Below are 17,434 nucleotides of genomic sequence, written 5' to 3'. Positions count from 1 at the left end.
GGTAGCTTTTTTCAGACCTAGTCTTGACTGTCTTGTCTTCCCAAACTGTGGAAAAATAACAGGCTCTATTTAACCCACAACCTTACCTACTTTGCTTAAGTATAAACACTTAGTTTCCCCCAGCTCTGCGGAAGGTAGGAGTCGGATGTTGCCCCATGGCTGTTAGTGGTAGTCTCCTGCTCTGGCTCTTGCAGTGTCTCCTGAGGATAATGGCCGAGGCTCGAGGTTCTCAGAAGGCACAGGTGTCATTTCTGAGGCTCACGTGCCATCATAAATTGCTGATTCTAGAGGAGGTCGCAGCTCTCTCCTGGGGGTCAGCCACCTGAGGAGCGCTCCTCTGGCAGTTTTTAGTTAAGTCACTGACGCTGAGGTCCAGAATTTAGGACTCCGGCTTTCTTGAAAGTTGTTCGTCTTCTGAAAGTTACTGGGTCAGGCCCTGAGGACTGAGGGGCAATTAAGACAGGAGGCCAGTCTTGATAAGTAAATTGACCACACGGTCACGTGGTGGCAGAGAGGTGAGCACAGATCAGGCCTCTGACATACTGTCTGGTCGAGGCTGTGGAAGGCTACCTGAAAGGCTTTCTGGGGCAAGGTGGTCTCAGGAGCTGCGAAGTCAAATATTAATTTGTGCACTAACCCAGTATTTGATGATTCTCTACTTGGCACTGGAGAATAAAACGGTGGGGAATAAAAGTGAAATTATTAGGAAAGGGAGAAGAGAAATGAGTATAATACATTAAAATGTCAAGTACAGTTGACCCTTGAACAGCACGAATGACGCGACCCTGCTTGGTTGATACTGTGGATGCGGGACCGTGGATGTGGGACCGCGGATGTGGAGGGCCGACTGTAAAGTTCTAAGCGATTTTCAACTGAGTGGAGGGTCAGTGCCCCTAACCCTTGAGATGTTCAGGAGTCAACTGTAGTGGTAAGTACTCTGAAGAAAAATAAGGCAGAGTAAAAGGATAGACAGCAAACGGGGAGAGGGTGTGCTGCTTTAACTTCAGATAAAGTGGTCGCCTCCGAGGAGTGATGTTTGAGCAGAGACCTGCCTGAAGCAGGACTCAGCTGTTGAGTAAATGGAGCATTGATCCAGCATCCAAGTGGGAGAATCATTCCTTCAGACTCCTCGCAGGGGCGGGATGGCCCTGGCACGCTGTGTGGCCGAGCTCTTGGGTCCAGAGTTCCAGTACTGATACTGTGTTCTGTCGAAGGCCCTGGACGGCGGGGAGCAGCCGGCAGAAGGGCTCAGGTGCAGTGCTCTTGGGGCTGCCGAGACGTTTTGTGCCCGGTGAGGTGGTCCCCCTGGGTGTTCCCATCCTGCTTACATGCGTTCTCCTCTCTTCTAGCTTGAAGGATGACCTCGAGGAAGAAAGTGCTGCTGAAGGTTATCATCCTGGGAGATTCTGGGTAAGTGTTCCTCCTAAACTTGAGCTAGCACACTGGCCGGGATTTAAATTTCACCCACTTGGAGCTCATGCCCTCTGTGCTGACATTTGCTGCTTCCATCTCTAATAGCCGTGGCATTAGGGCCCTACGTTTCCATGCTCTTAGGAGCACAGCAAAAATCTGAATGACCCCTGGTCAGGTAGTCCTTTGTTCCCCAATTTGGGGCATGATTTAGGGAAAAGGGTGGCTGTTTGAACTCAATTAATGATAGTTTCATGGGGGACTTCCCTGGTGGCGCAGTGTTTAGGAGCCCGCCTGCCAGTGTAGGGGACACGGGTTCGAGCCCTCCCCGTGGCTCCGAGAAGATCCCACGTGCCGCGGAGCAACTAAGCCCCCGAGCCACAACTGCTGAAGCCCGCGTGCCTAGAGCCCGTGCTCCGCGACAAGAGAAGCCACTGCAATGAGAAGCCTGTGCACCACGAGGAAGAGTAGCCCCCGCTCGCCACAACTAGAGGAAGCCCACAAGCAGCAGTGAAGGCCCAACGTGGCCATAAATAAATAAACAAGCAAACAAACAAATTTCTTTTTTTAAAAAAAAAGAATCCGCCTGCCAATGCATGGGACACGGGTTCGATCCCTGGCCTGGGAGGATCCCACATGCCATGGAGCATCTAAGCCCGTGCGCCACAACTACTGAAGCCCGCGCGCCTAGAGCCCACGAGCCGCAACTACTGAAGCGCACACGCCTAGAGCCCGTGCTCCACAACAAAAGAGGCCACCACAATGAGAAGCCCGCGCACCACAACGAAGAGTAGCCCCCGCTCGCCGCGACTAGAGAAAGCCTGCGTGCAGCAAAGAAGACCCAACGCAGCCAAAAACAAAGAAAATATATTTTTTAAAAAAAATTCATGGAATCCCTTTCCCAAGCTGGTTAGACTAGGGAGCGCTGTTTATGTAGGCTTGTTGCCGTTGGCGCCGTGTCCACGAGATGGAGGTTTGGGGTGCACTGTGCAGCACACGCAGACCCTAGAGACACTGTGGGCTTGGTTCTGGACTGCCGCGACGAAGTGGGTATCGTAGTGAAGGGGGGAGTCACGTGAACGTTTTGGTTTCCCAGGGCATATAAAAGTTATGTTTGCACTATACTGTAGTCTCTTAAGTGTACAATAGCCTTATGTCTAAAAACAGTGTACACACCTCAATTTAAATGCTTTTATGGCTAGAAAATGCTAACCATCATCTCAGCCTTCAGGGAGTCGTAATATTTTTGCAGTAGTAACATCAAAATCACTGATCGTCATAACAAATATCCTAATGAAGTTTGAACTATTGCGAGAACTAACAACATGTGACACAGACATGAAGTGAGCAAATGCCATTGGAAAAATGGCACCGCTAGACTAGCTCGACACAGACCTTTTTACAGACCTTCAGTCTGTAAAAAGCGCAGTTTGCGCAGAGCTCATTAAAGTGAGGTATGCCTGTATCCTCCTCCTGCTGTGCCTGAGTCAGTAGAGCCTGGGACTGGAGAACTGGGTTTGGGTCTTAGATCTGCCCTAACCAGGCAGCTAACTAGTTCTTTCATCGCTGTTAAGATTCAGGGGGTTACGGGGGGAGCTTTCCAGACTTGGCATCTGAAGTGACCCATGAAAACTTAGACTGGAGGCTACATATTTTTAAAAACAATATGATAATAAATGCGATGCACGTCCTTATTCCACAGTTCTTTTTAAAAGGCAGTGATTTCTCTACCGTGGTTGGCTTTTTTAATCACCCGAGGAGCCTTATAACAATTAGCATTTGCCCAGACCAGTGGGTAGGACCTGGTTGGCAGTGCTTAAATACACGCGCACTCATCTCTCCCCCTCTCTCCCCGTCCCCCCTTCCACTCACGTACATTCTCCTGGTGCCTCTGGTATGCTGTCAGGATTGAAAGTACTGCTTTTAGCCTGTGTTACCCAAACTTGCCTGATTACAGATTTCCTGTCTTCTTCCCCTGGAAATTCTGGTGCACTCGGCCGGGTGGAGAACACTGCCTTGGGCTGTTTGTATTTCCAGGTCCCCTCTGCATGTGAAATGAATGTGTTCCTTTGTGAAAAGGAAGGTATTACTGGTTGTGAGGAAGGCTTGCGTTGTCTTCGGCCTGTCCTAACTACCTCATCACCAAAAAAAAAAAAAAAAATCACACATCGTCTCGTGCTGAGTTTTCTTACTGGAAAATACCTCTGGAGGAGCATACTTTGAGGTAGATTCTGGTTTGGTGGAATATTGGTGCTTTTTTCTGCTTCAGATTTTAAACTTTGAAGCAGCAGATTGGTTAACTGCTGTAAATGTCTGCTCAGAGCCAGTGGCTTCCTCTGGCTATTATTTGCTTGGACTGAATAGCAACCACTAAATGGAGACCCACCCAAGGCGGCAGAGATATTTTTGGACTAGTGGAGCGATCTTATTGCTGGGGCTTCTTTTAGAAGGAGAGTATTTGTTGGCATGCTTCTGGAAGGAGAGAAATAATAATCCTAGGCTCTATCAACTGTACCGGAACCTAGAAGCAGCTTTTCCAGATCTGGCCCGCATCTGTACCTGTGTTTTTGTCCCAGGAGAAAGCATGTCGTCAGGCAAGTGAACTGGGAAGTTTTCCTCCTTTGATGGGGGTGGGCAGGGCCTTGTTCTCCTGCAGGACGGGCAGATTCCTTCCGAGCTGCAGGCGTCAGAGTCAGTTTTCAGTGCCTTCCTAGTTGACTTATACTTGTGGTTTTTCTCCAATTTCAGAGTCGGTAAGACATCACTCATGAACCAGTATGTGAACAAGAAATTCAGTAATCAGTACAAAGCCACAATAGGAGCAGACTTTCTGACAAAGGAGGTGATGGTGGATGACAGACTAGTTACAATGCAGGTAAGCGCATGTCTCACCTCTGCCAGCCAAGCCTTGGTCATTCCGTCTTTACCCCTTTTTCATGCCCAGGCATTTTCCCCTCCCTGTTCTTTAGATCTCACTATTATAGTCATGGATAATTGACTTACAGGTAGGATTGCCAGATAAAATGCAAGACATTAAGTATGTCCCAAATACTGTGTGAGACATACTAAAAATTTTTCATCTTTTTCCAGAGTTCAAATTTAACTGGACTTCCTGGTTTTCATTGGTTTTTTTTGTTTGTTTGCTGTAAATTTGGCAACCTACAGGTTCCTGTCTTATGTCTCCAAAATGTGTAACTTGTCTCTTTCCTAATACCCTCGCCTAGTTCTTCAGGCCAAAAAAATCTTCGTGTCTCTCCTAGGTTCTTACAGCAGCTGTTAAATTCGTTTTCCTGTTTTTCTGGCTTCTTATAATCTGTCCTATCTGTAGCCCTTAAAGTTGTGTTTCTATTAAGCCAATCGTGTATCAGCTTAATCTGATTTCAAGGGCTTCCATTTCAACGGTTAGGATAAAAACAAATTCCTTCACATGGCTCTTTAAAAGCCTTCACATTCTGGCTACAAACTATTCTTCACTTTTTCATCTCCTGCCAGTCCTTCCACATCATGTGCTGCTCTTACAAAGCTGTAGTTGCACATGTCTCTGCTTGCTGGGTCCTTTGCTCACAGTTGCACCCGTCCTGAAGTCGCCGGCGTTCAGCCCAGATGTTGTCTTTGGAAGCTCCCACCTCCACACCAGTTGTTCCTTACTTTCTCTGCTAAATGATGTCCTGGGGAGACTAAGACATGGGGGTCCTAGCGAGCACCGGGCTCGCTGAAATGTGTGGATGGTACAGGTTGCAGGTAGTTTTTACATGTGTTGACCTCCAGCTGTCACATGCTCCCAGGAGAACCTCCAGGATGGGACTAATGTGGCTCCCCCATACTGCAGGCATACACACAGAGGTGTGCAGTGTACAGCTGGAGGTGGGCAAAATACGTCAAGGGGATTAAGAGGTACAAACATCCAGTCATACAGTAAGTCAGTCCTGGGGAGGTAATGTATAGTTGGCAGTATTGTAATAACTCTGTGTGATGACAGATGGTAGCTAGGCATCGTGGTGGTCCTTTTGTAACTTACAAAAATATAAAATCACAGTGTTGTACACCTGAAACTAATACGATACTGTAAGTCAGTTGTAGTTTAATAGTAAGTGTGTGTGTGTGTAACTAAAGTTTGAATAAGCCAAGCTTGAGAGAAAAGGAAATTACCAGATAACAGGAAAGAAGAGAGAACTGAAAGCTCATCATAAGCTCAGGGGCTCCTGCCATGGTGGTTTGTGAATTTACAACGGGGACTTGAGTTCTGTCTGTCATCGAGGACAAGAGGCATGAACTGCACAAGGTGCGGGCCCAGAACTCAGAACCCCCTTGCACACATAGACACACTCATCTAGGACCTTGGAAAGATGTGAAAACAGGACCCCAAACCTCAGCCCACGGAAGTGGCAAAGCTGGCATGTGGGGTGCAGGCTGGGGCTTTGCTGCTTGCTTCGTGGTTGGAGACTCCCAGTCCCACTGTGCCCGTGTGTGGATTCTCAGTTTCTGCTCTGCCAGGCACAGAGAGTTTAGTCTGGAGGATCTGACACAATCCTCTGTCACTCCTGGCAAAAACAAAGATAAGACCACCCTATAGGGACAGAGGATGAGCTCAAGGGGAAATAATGTCCTGCAGAAAATGCTCACAATGACTAGAGATTTCTTGGAATGGAAACCATAATGAAAAGGGGCACTATAAAAAATGAGGATATGGAAAGCTTAGTAGAACTTCAAGAAGTGAAAAAATAGTCGCGGAAATAAACTGAACAGTTAAACCTCAGATTAAAACAGTAAACTTCAAGATTAAGGAGAGCAAATTACCTCCAGAGTTAACTCAAAACTGGAGTGCCAAAAATCAGAATCCTAAAAATCTCTCCTAAACTGGAGAGAGAAGACAGGTTACAGAGAAAGGAACAGCAGTTAGAGAAGGTCCCGGCTGCAGCAGAAAGCAGAAGGGAAATGGGATGTATTCAGGGTGCCGGCGGGTCGGCCGCCGCCTGAAGAGCTCCCACGTCCCGTAGCAGGAGCAGGTGGAGAGCCACGCTGTGGTTCTGACGGCCAGGTGGGCTGATGAGAAGCGAGACCCAGTCCCTCCTGGCTCAGGGGCCCTTCTGATAGAGCCCCACGGGCACCAGGAGCTCGGATCTTGGCATTTCCTGGAGTCAGCTCCATCTGGAGAACCCAGGGCACCAAGCAGAGTCTGGAAAGGGTGGAAGAAAGAACATGGTCCTCAGGTTGAAACAAAAGGCGGGCCCTTGTGCTCCTGCAGCCAGTTTAAAAGACTAGAATTAAATGAAAACCTGCATCTCCGGACAAAGGCGTCATCATTATAGATCTTCAGGAATCCTCACCTATTTTTCACGGGCCTTTAGCGGCTTGCAAAGAAAGATAATTCAAATTAAGACAACAAGGCAAGAACCAGTGGAAACCCCCCTGGCAATTCAGAGTGGTCTTTGTAGTTAAAGAAATCAGGCAATCTTGTGTATACAGATACACAAGAAGAAACTAAGCAGGTGGTGTAGGTCAGTAGAACTTCTAAAAATGAAATACAATAACCACAATTTGGAAATATAGAGAGTGTTTTCAGCAACAGATAGGATACACCACAAGAGGGCTGAAAGGAAGAAAAATGGTGGGAAATGGGGAAAAGAGGTAAAAACAGGATTCCGTGAGTAGGTCGGACTTAATTTTAATTAGTCTTAGGCGAGCGAATAGGTGAAAGGTATTTGCTGAGAGTTTTTCAGAACTGATGTGGCACCAAATCCACAGATTCAGGAGAAATAAGTCTAGAAAAATCATACGGGAAAAAAAATTTTTTTTTTTTTTTTTTAAGACAAACCTGAAGACAGCCAGAGGAAAAAGAATGACCTGGAGAAGCGGCAGCGAGGCTGACAGTGGGAACTGGCAGGCTGTGGGGGTGAGCCAGGGGGTTGTCCGCAGAGCTTCCTGACCCCCTGGAAATGCCCTCCTCCAAGAAGGGAAGCCAGTGCCTCCTTAGGCTCAGGGGCAGAAATCCTAGGAGAGACACTCCAGGCAGAAGTGGAAAGGTCTGAGATCAGATGAACTGAGATAACTGTATGCATGCATCTGTTTTCAGAATTATGACCCTAACGTGAAGAGTACGTAGCTTCAAACTAGCACAAGGAAACCGGGAGTGGAACTGTGTAATTTAATGTGTGGGGAAAGATTAGTGACTGTTGTGCGTTTTTAAAATTTCTTACATTGTTCAGGAAGAAGCTAGAAATCGATCGGTATTAAACATTAGATGGAGTCAAGTGTGCATGAAAAACCTAAAGGTAACTTATGAAGCCATAGTAATTTAAACAGTGTGATATTGTCACAGAGATCCACAGATCAAGGGGGCGGAGGGCACAGAAACAGGGCACACCTAGCTGGACACTGGGTAGGTAGAGGTGGCTTTGCAGAATGGGGAAAGGACAAGTCAGAGGACAAGTCATACTGTAAACAGGCCTGGGCCGGTGGCTTTCCATTTGGTGAGGAGTAGCCAGAGTGTTCAAGACCTGAATGGAAGAAGCACAGAATGAAAACCTGTAAAATGAAAAGACAGTTTTTTTGGTCTTTTTTTTAACTTTAGGCATTTAAAATAGAGAAAGCACAAATTGTAAAAGGTTAAAGATTGATAGTAGACCACAGTAAACATCTGAATAACAAGATTCTAAGTAACTGCAAATTTAAAAGGCTGACAAAATCGAGTTTTGGCTAGAAGTAGAATAGTCTCAAACTGATGGTGGGAATATATCCATGCAGCCTTTCGAATGGAGACTTCTGTTGGCTCTCCACCGTCACACACACACATCCCTGACAAGCAGCCACTCTGCATCTGGGTTCAGAGCCTAGGAAACTGTGGGCCCGACGAGAAGTGAGGAAGAATGCTCACCGCAGCCTCTGTGCAGTCATGAAAAACTACGGATAATGTGGAGGACCAGGGAGTCAATGGTGGTGTTTTAAGGCACCGGGATACTGTACAGCTGTTAACATCTGGAGGAAGAAACAGCAAAAAGATGCAGAGGATCTTGTACATAATATATGAAATTATGTTACATACACTGTCTCTGTGATACAGGTCTCAGGAGCCGCTTACTTCTCGGGGCGGCGGGGGGAAGGGAATGGAAGGCAGGCTGTGAGGAAGGGCCGACTCTCTTCCTGAAGAACTGATGTAAAAACAGCAGTGTTAATAGTTGTCACCTTGGAGTTGTGGGTAGATAGATATATTGGGTGTATTTTGAAGGTAGAAAATAAAGTATTTCAGTTAAAATATTACAAATTTTGAAAGATCATAGCCCCAAGACTGTAGTTTTCTAAGTGTTAAATTAATTTTGGAAACTTGCTAAGAATAACCCCCAATTCTGCCACTTTTCTTTTTAATTCCTTACCTTTGCCTTCTCAGTATCTGAGTTCCAAATACCCATTTGGTTCTGCCAAGAGTCATAAATCATAGAGTTCCTATGTAATTCTGCTCTTGGGATCCTGTCCTAAAGAAGCAATCTGAAATACAGGAAAGACTCTCTGTGTTAAAGCTCATTACTGAGCTACTTATAATTATGGAAAATTGGCAGCAATATTTTTTTAAAACGAGTGAAGTGGTTTGCTGAGTCCGTCGGGCAGAGTGAGGCTGTGCGCTCTCGCCGGGGAGGGTGCTGTGTGTTTGGTGGGGCCGAGAGGAGTGGCCTGTGCGCTGAGATTCCAGCTGCGGGAGTGACCCTGCAGCACGGGCACCCAGAGAAAGACGTGCGCTCGTGAAGACCTCTGCAGGGGAGGACGCCAAGAGTTTCGGGGCATTTTTTGGCTTTTGCTTTACTTACCCAGATGTTTACACAGTGACAATGTTATTTTTCTAATGGGAATTTTGTTGTTGTCCAAGCCTATTTTTAACTGTTTTTAATGTTCTTTTTCCTGTGTTTCTCTTTGTAGAAGTAGTTGTCAGTTTTTACCTGCTGTGACGGAGCTCTCTATTCTCCCTCCAACTTGGTCTTTTTCCACTCAGGGACACGCATTCAGGGTAGGACGCTGGACAGCAGGAGAGCACAGAGGCGACCCTCACAGGGTCCGGCCGCTGCCGCGCTGCCCACGGAGACCGTTTGCCCGCACGTGTGCCCCGCTGCTCACACGGGCCAGGGCGGTGCTCTTCCCTGCCCGCTGAGAGCAGGCAGTCTTCGGCTTTGTTCCCTTCATTGCCCCTCAGCCTCATCATCACTTCTTCTGGTTCCAGTGGCTGCTTCCTTCCGCGTAGTGTGAGCACTGCTAGGCCCCGCGCGGACGCTACCACAGCCTCCTGACTCCACGCCTGCAGGCGTGCTGAGCCCCCGTGGCCACGAGGACGTGTCCTTTTCAGGAAGGTTCTTCCCAGAGTGCTTGGAGCACGCGTGGGCTGGAGGTTCCCGGCGGGGGCGGGGTAGGCTGCCGTGGTCGAGCCCCTTGCGGCCAGAGCTGTGACCCAGAGTCTGGTCGCCTGTGGCGTCGTGTGCTGGTTGTGGAGGGCCCCATACGTCGGAAGAGAGGGCTGCGTGGGCCTTGCAGAGCTGCCCTCCTTGGAGGGTAACCCCTGGGCTGGGGTGGGCACTCTTAGCCCGGCACTGACGGGCGACCACAACAGCCCCCTTCCACATGCACCGTCCTTGGCCCGTCTGTGAGCCAGAGTTTAGCCTGTGTAGTCGCACTGCTTTATGGGAACTTCTTTAAGGGGTTCTAATGCTGCTGTTTCCAGCTTTGCATATTTCCAGACAACATTTAAGTCCTGGCCCTGCTCCTGTCTGCCGTGATGTTGTTTGAGCCCGTCCCCAAGGGAAAACCAACCTTCAGCATTTGCATGTTACATTTCAGGGCTCCTTTTGGAGAACATTCTGGGAGGTTTTGTGGGGTTTAGAACATCATGAGCTTGGTAGTAGTAAAGAAATGCAAATCCCATGATCCTGCCCCGTTCTGCTGGGTTATCCTTGTGTGTATTCACTCACTCTGCGCAAGCATCCTGTGCGCGTTCTGTGCGGTGAGGCTCTTCCTCCCTCAACTGGAAGCTGTCTGTGGCTGCGGCGGAGTTGGCGTGTCCCCGAGGGCTGTGGGCTGCCTGGGAGGAGCTTCGGGGAGGAGCTCAGCCCTCCTTCTGCAGAAGCTGCTTCTGGAGGTGAAACTGTCGTGGCTCCGTCCACACTCCACGTTGCTCTGAGTCGCAGGCCTTCGGCTCATTGGCTGGTGCTTCGGACGTAAGGTTGAAATTTATTTGGGTTATGAGGACGGTCCAGATTCTCATGTTGCTCTGAAGCTAAGTGGTTTCCTGCAAACAGACAGTGGAGCCAAGGGCTGAAGACTCCTGTCGGCCGGAAGTAACCGCGAGCCGCTTTGGACCCTGGCACCGTGGCTCGCTGCGGGTGCGCGGCCATTCTGGGGCGCACGAGTCCTCTCCAGGCAACCGGGGGCCCTGCTGGGAGCTGGGGCGTTGAGGAGATGCCTCTTTGCTCTTGGACCTGCTGTGGCAGTGAATGGTGGGAAGCTCTGTGAGCTGAGCGCCTGGTGGTCCATTGATCAGAAGCGACTTCAGTCTGTCTGCATGGTGTGTTCCCGCGTTGCTTGTCCCTTTATTTCTCTCCCCCTCTCTCCTCCCCGGCCCTCCACCCTTTCTGGTACTTTTGTTTCCTTCGTCTCTTAATTAAGGTATAATATAAATAAAACATACTGGGCTTTTTTTAGGTCAACTTTATATATACAGTAAAACGCATACATTAAAACGTACAGTTTGGGAGTTCCCTGGTTGTGCGGTGGTTAGGACTTGGTGCTTTCACACTGCCGTGGCCTGGGTTAAGTCCCTGGTTGAGGGACGGAGATCCCGCAAGCCACGTGGCGCGGCCAAAATAAATGTACAGTTCGGTGAATCATCACCTCCCTAGATTTCCATCACCCCCAGAAAGTTCCCAGGGTACATAAATCTTACGTTTACAGTGCAGATTCAGTGCAGATTTTACATCAATATCTACCCATGTGACCACCACCTGGATCAAGATTAACATTTCTCTAGCATCCGCCGGACTCATGGGACACGTCCACTCACACTGCTGTCTGTCGGGGTGCTCTGGACACCCGGGTGCTGAATTCTGTTCCCTGATGAATCCTGAAGTGCTTGTCTCTGGGGGGGGCCCCTGGCGTCCTCCACACACCCCACTCCTGGCACTCCGCCCCAAAGAACGACCGTTTTGTCTCTCGCAGATCTGGGACACGGCCGGACAGGAGAGGTTCCAGTCTCTGGGTGTGGCCTTCTACAGAGGCGCAGACTGCTGCGTCCTGGTGTTCGACGTGACTGCCCCCAACACGTTCAAAACCCTCGACAGCTGGAGAGACGAGTTCCTCATCCAGGCCAGTCCCCGGGATCCGGAGAACTTCCCCTTCGTCGTGCTGGGAAACAAGATTGACCTCGAAAACAGACAGGTAAGCGCCAGCGATGCCGGGGACCGTGGCCGTGGGGCTTGAGAAGCTGCGCAGCTGCGCTCACGTGGGTTAGGGCTGCCAAGTCCCAGGAGCGGCCTTCTTGTAAAGGGGCAGCTCAGTTTTGGGTGACGGGTGCTGTTTTTAGATGTGACTGGTAAAAGAACTACACGCCTCAGGGATCTACACCCCGTGTGTCTGGCTGCGTGCGCCCCGTGCGGGCGTGGGCGTGGGAGACAACTAACTTGCCCAGCCCTTGGAACGAACGGGGCCTTGCTCCCTAACCTGTGAAGACCCACCGTCCTGGCTTCCCCGTGGAGAGACGGGCAGCGAAAGTCCGCAGGGGTTGGTATCCCCTGGGGAATTACGGCAACAAAGTAGAAAGTCCACGCTGTGGAGCGGCCTGCACCGGCCAGCCCTCTCGGTCCCGGGGACGCGATTTGCCTTGAGGCCGTGTGATATTTGGGTCTTACGGATGCAAAGGCAGACTTGCACTTAGTCTGGCTGATGCACTCTTAAATTGGGGATGCTTCCTGAGTCTGATGCTGTGTTCATCTGACCAGGACACTCGGATGCCAGATGCCAGTGCGTCTGGGGCTGCGGTGCCCAGGAGGAGCTTTCTAGCGTTTTCCTCTCCTGTGAGAGCCCCCTGCTTCTGGGGTACCGTGTGAATTTGGAGGGTTCTGTGCTGAGCCCAGGCTGGCTCTGGGGGTGCACCACCTCCTGGCCGTCTGCCTTTGGGGACCGGGGCCCAGGAGGCCGGCTCACATCCCCGTGCTGCCCCTGCAGCTGTGACTTTGCGTCCTTGTTGCCTCTGAGTCTCATTCCCTTTCTGCGCCGGAAAGGAGGAGGGGATTCGAGCGTGACCTTCTCGGGTGCTCTCTCAGCGCCTCAGGGGCCTCCCTTGATCCCCGTGTGTACAGGAGATGCTTCGGGCTTTGAGCAAGATTGCTCTAGGTTTCTTTCAAATAGCGTTTCCCTGGGGAATGTAGACTCTTAATTGTAGCTAGGTGTATCTGTGACCTCATCTTTCTCTCCCTTTCCTAAGTGGCTTAGTCCTTCCCATGGCTGAAAACGGGCGAGGGTGGGGAGAGGCCAGGACACGGGAGGCGGGGTGAGGGCCTCGGGGCTCTGGTGCCTAGGTGTGTGGCCAGGCGAGGTGCCGTGGGCAGTAACAACAGAAGGGGCTGCAGAGCTTAAGACCAAGCTGCCAGGCCCGCCTTGTGCTGAGGGCCTCTGAGGTCCCCGGAGGGACGGTTACTTCTTCCTGGGCCAGCGTCTTACTCCCTTCAGAAGCTGCTTCCAATCTTAGTGCAGCTGAGGGTCGGAAGCCGTGGGTGGTAGACGGGGTGCTTTGGCTCCTGGCTGTACTGCGTGTAGCCAGCGGGGTGACCGGGGCGGCAGGGGGGACGGTCCTTCCCGGGTGGGATTCCCGCTGTTCCTGCACACACATGCCCTGTCTCTTCTTCCAGGTGGCCACGAAGCGGGCACAGGCCTGGTGCTACAGCAAAAACAACATTCCCTACTTCGAGACCAGTGCCAAGGAGGCCATCAACGTGGAGCAGGCCTTCCAGACGATTGCCCGGAACGCGCTGAAGCAGGTGGGTGTCCAGCGGTGGTCTGGCTCCCTCTGGTGATGGCCTGCTGAGCCAGCCCCGGCCCGGCTGCCTTGTCCTTAATCTTCTTTCCTCGCTGACTCTTTTCCATGTAGCCAGAAACCCCCGTCTTTAACCGGGAAGGTAATGGCACGGTCTGCTAAGGCTTCCAGAAATTCCACTCATTTGTGAATCACGTCAACCGTGCGGGGCAACAGAGACCTCTGCCGAGGTCTCTCTGGTCTGACCAGCTGTGGTGTTCTCTCCTTTTGCAGCTGTCAGGTGGCCAGGCCACTAGGTGGCCCCGGTCAGATTGGTCCTTCTGTTTGAGGAGGGGATAAACTTGAATTCGAAACCCAGCTCTGCTGCCCATCATTGGATCTAGTTTTTTTGTTTTTTTAAAAAATAAATTTATTATTTATTTATCTATGTATGTATGGCTGCGTTGGGTCTTTCTGCAGCGAGTGGGGGCCACTCTTCGCCGTGGTGCGCGGGCCCCTCACTGCAGTAGCTTCTGTTGTGGAGTGTGGGCTCTAGAGCGCAGGCTCAGTAGTTGTGGCGCACGGGCTTAGTTGCTCCGCGGCATGTGGGATCTTCCCGGACCAGGGCTCGAACCCGTGTCCCCTGCATTGGCAGGTGGATTCCCAACCATTGCACCACCAGGTAAGTCCCATTTGTTTTTTTTTGAATCATATCTGAGCTGTAAGAGACTGTGGCCTTTTGGGGCACTTGTGAAGATTAAATGAGATACACTGACTTTTGGAATTCTCGTAAATGATCCCAAGAAAGGTTAAGCCAAAGCTCTAGGAATTGTATTCCTTGGATAAAGTTTTCCTACATTTTCTTACTTTGTTCAACTGTTCCCCCAAAATAACAGTGGCTTCTTGTTGGCAAGCGCCAGTTGAAGACTTTTGGACTCAGCAGCTCTGTTGGGGCCAGTGCGTTGGGGCAGGTGCCAGCATTGTCAGTCGTCTGTAGTGGGCGGGTGAGGGGTTGCGCTCGGAGGCAGGGGGCCCACGGCAGCTGCAGAGGGCAGGGTGGTTCTGCAGCTCCTGGGAGCGGGCTTACAGGAGGCGTGCTTCTCGGCAGTCGGGGCACCTGGCCTGCGGGCTGTACGGGAGTTGCTGTCCCCAGAGCCTCGTCATAGTGATGAGGTGGCATCGCGGGAGGGAGACTGTTAGATTGAAAGGCGTGTGTATTTTTGCGGGCAAGTGCCACCTGGCTTTCCCAGGGACAGTAGTAAGCCTTCAGTTCCTGCCAGCACACCGCGGGCCTCCCCGTGGAGCTCTGCTGACACTCCGCACGGCAGAGCCCACACGCGACCCTCCCGCAGGACCCCACGGTGAAGAGCGCTCAGAGAGAAGTTGTTAGTTGAGTAGCCAGTATTCACAGACGCTGGGGTCTGTCCTGGCCGTCGGCCTGCTCCTTGCCTGGACCGTCTTGAGTTCGCTGCCTCTGCGTCTGACCCCTGATCAGGCAGGCCTCCCCGCACTAATTTTATCTTTTTTCTTGGCTCTTTTTGGCTCATTTTATCTTTCTTTCCTCACCCTCCCTCCAAATAAGACTTTATTGAGATTCTGGGTGGAACTGCATTACAACCGTTGTATTAGTCTCTCTGGGTGCCTTAAATACCGCAGACTGGGTGGCTAAAGCAACAGACTTTTATTTTTCTCTCAGTTCTGGAGCCAGAAGTCGGTGCCAGCAAATCTGATCTCTTAAGGACTCTGTTAAGACAGAAAGTAGCTAAGTGTGTGTGAAGGGCTGAGGGCATCAGATCGGGTCCGGGGAGGCTGCCGATGGTGCAGACTTTCTGGGGGGTGACGGAAGTGTCCTGGAATCAGGGCGTGGTGGCGGCTGGCAACTTCTGAATATGCTAGACAACACCACACAACACGACACACACACACTGCTGTATTCGGTAGAGCTTTTTTTAAAAATAGGTAGTCCTAGAGGTTGTTACTTTCATAGCAGTCGTGAAGGGAACGGAGCTTCTGATGGGTAGAGCCAGTCCCTGCTTCCCCAGACCCTTGCACAGCTCCCGACGCACAGGTGCTCATAGTGAGGGAGTGACAGATTGCGTTTGTCCGTCGGGAGGGAGAAAGCTGCTCCTCGCTGGCAACATGCTCGGCAGCGCAAGTCCCGGTGCACCGACCCGACCCCAGTCTGCGTCCTGTGATCCCCACAGGCAGAGAGATCCGTCCTCCGCTGGGCTCTGCGTGTGCACATTTGCGGATGAGAAAAGGAAGCTAGACCCTGAGTCCAGAAAGATGAGAGCAGACGGGGGGCCGGAGGAGCGCCCACATCCAGGCCACGGGAGCGTCTGCCTTCTTGTCAGGCGCTGGTAGAAGGCTCCGGAGCAGGCGGAGGGCGCGCCAGCCCTGGCCGGCCTGCCTGCCTGCCTGCTCGGTGTCACCTTGCCCTGTCTTCCGCTCACTTGGCTTTGAGCGCCTCGTGCCACGGCCCTCACTTCACTGCTGGCCCTGTTCCGTGCCTGTGCCCCCATCTGCCCGGGCGGAGCTCGGGAGTCTCCCCGAGCCTGGACTAACCACCCTAACCAACCTGTTTCTGTCTCCCTGCCCAGGAAACGGAGGTGGAGCTGTACAATGAATTCCCTGAGCCCATCAAACTGGACAAGAACGACCGGGCCAAGGCCTCGGCAGAAAGCTGCAGCTGCTGAAGTGGCAGAGAGAGCAGAGCACGGAGTCTTCACGAACCAAGAACACACGTAGGCCTTCCACCATGAGCCCCTCTCCTCTCCACACAAACAGTCATCTCTCACATCCAGCTGCCAAAAGAACCCCCAAACAGAGTTTCCCCTGTGCGCGCGCACACACACACACACACACACACACCCCCACCCACACCCCTGACACAGACAGACTCCACAGCCCAGGCCTGTGACGGCTCTATCGGGGTCCCTGCGTCAGCAGATGGCAGCAGGATGGGCCGGCTGCAGAAATCGTCCTGGTTTGGAGTCGGCCTCAGAGGCTTCTTCTTTTTGTCCACTGGAGAGAGAGAACTGTTACAGTCAACCTGTGTCTAAATTAGTTGTTTTTTTTTTTAACTGTCTTGTGGTTTTACCCCCCCCACCACCCCACCCCTGTGAAGGCTACCACTTGGGAAGGCTGGTGCCCTGCGCTTCATTACAGGCTCACACCCAGTCTGATCAGGCTGAGTTTTGTATGTATCTGTTAATGCTACTTTTAACTAATCAGATCTTTTTACAGTATCCATTTATTATGTAATGCTTCTTAGAAAAGAATCTTATAGTACATGTTAATATATGCAACCAATTAAAAATGTATAAATTAGTGTAAGAAGTTCTTGGATTACGTGTTTAAGTCCTGTGATGCAGGCGTAGAGATGGAGGGTTGAAGCCTGTCTGGATCGCAGAGTGTTCAGCCACTCACATTTCAGAAATCCAGCTGGAGGCAGTATTCTGTACAGTAGACACGGGAATCATGTACGCCTGGAGGCAGTGTTCTGTACAGTAGACACGAGAATCATGTACGCCTTTTAATCAAAGACTTAGGAGCCAAAAAGCTTTTCATCTCTCCAGGGGGAAAACTGTCTAGTTCCCTTCTGTATCTAAATTTTTCCAAGAGGTTGATTTGCATAATACCATGGTGTGTGCAATGGAGAAATGGCTGTTTCAGAAATATAAAACTCTCATTTTTCTTTTTTTTTTTCTCTGCTCCACACTTTGAAACTCCCCTATTAGATCAGCATCCACGTACAAGAGGGAAGGGAAAAGAAAAATCCTACCAGACCTGTCCTAGTGACTTTACCTTGTTCTGGAAGGTGCTCCTTTCGGGGCTGTGGCATCCTTAGGTGAGCAGACCTTCTCTCCTTCTTCCCAGTACAACCCGCCATGCCTTCCCCGTGTCCTGGGTGTGGAGCCAGGCGGCTGTGCCCCAGGACCTGCCCCGCACTGTAGCTTGCTTCTCAGAGCACCTCCCTCTCTCCAGAGGCCTGCATTCTAGAGTGTGGGCCAAGTTCTTCTGTAAAGAGATGAACGTGAT

The 17,434-nt window shown here is 50.9% G+C and overlaps 1 protein-coding gene across 1 annotated transcript in view; it reads left to right on the top strand.

Annotated features, from left to right (window-relative positions):
• Positions 1–17,109, top strand: part of RAB7A (RAB7A, member RAS oncogene family) — a 68,281-nt gene extending 51,172 nt beyond the window's left edge. The window contains exons 2-6 of the mRNA XM_007130839.4: positions 1,350–1,410; positions 4,159–4,285; positions 11,602–11,820; positions 13,290–13,418; positions 15,994–17,109. Of these exons, the coding sequence (XP_007130901.1) occupies positions 1,358–1,410; positions 4,159–4,285; positions 11,602–11,820; positions 13,290–13,418; positions 15,994–16,089 (624 nt within the window). The 5' untranslated portion in view covers positions 1,350–1,357 and the 3' untranslated portion in view covers positions 16,090–17,109. The remainder of the gene's footprint in view (positions 1–1,349; positions 1,411–4,158; positions 4,286–11,601; positions 11,821–13,289; positions 13,419–15,993) is intronic.
• Positions 17,110–17,434: the final 325 nt, after the last annotated feature.

Source organism: Physeter macrocephalus, chromosome 18 (genome assembly GCF_002837175.3).
Source record: "Physeter macrocephalus isolate SW-GA chromosome 18, ASM283717v5, whole genome shotgun sequence".
Taxonomy (NCBI): Eukaryota; Metazoa; Chordata; class Mammalia; order Artiodactyla; family Physeteridae; genus Physeter; species Physeter macrocephalus.
Note: the sequence above shows the minus strand (reverse complement) of the source record. Positions and strands in the feature narration are given on the sequence as shown.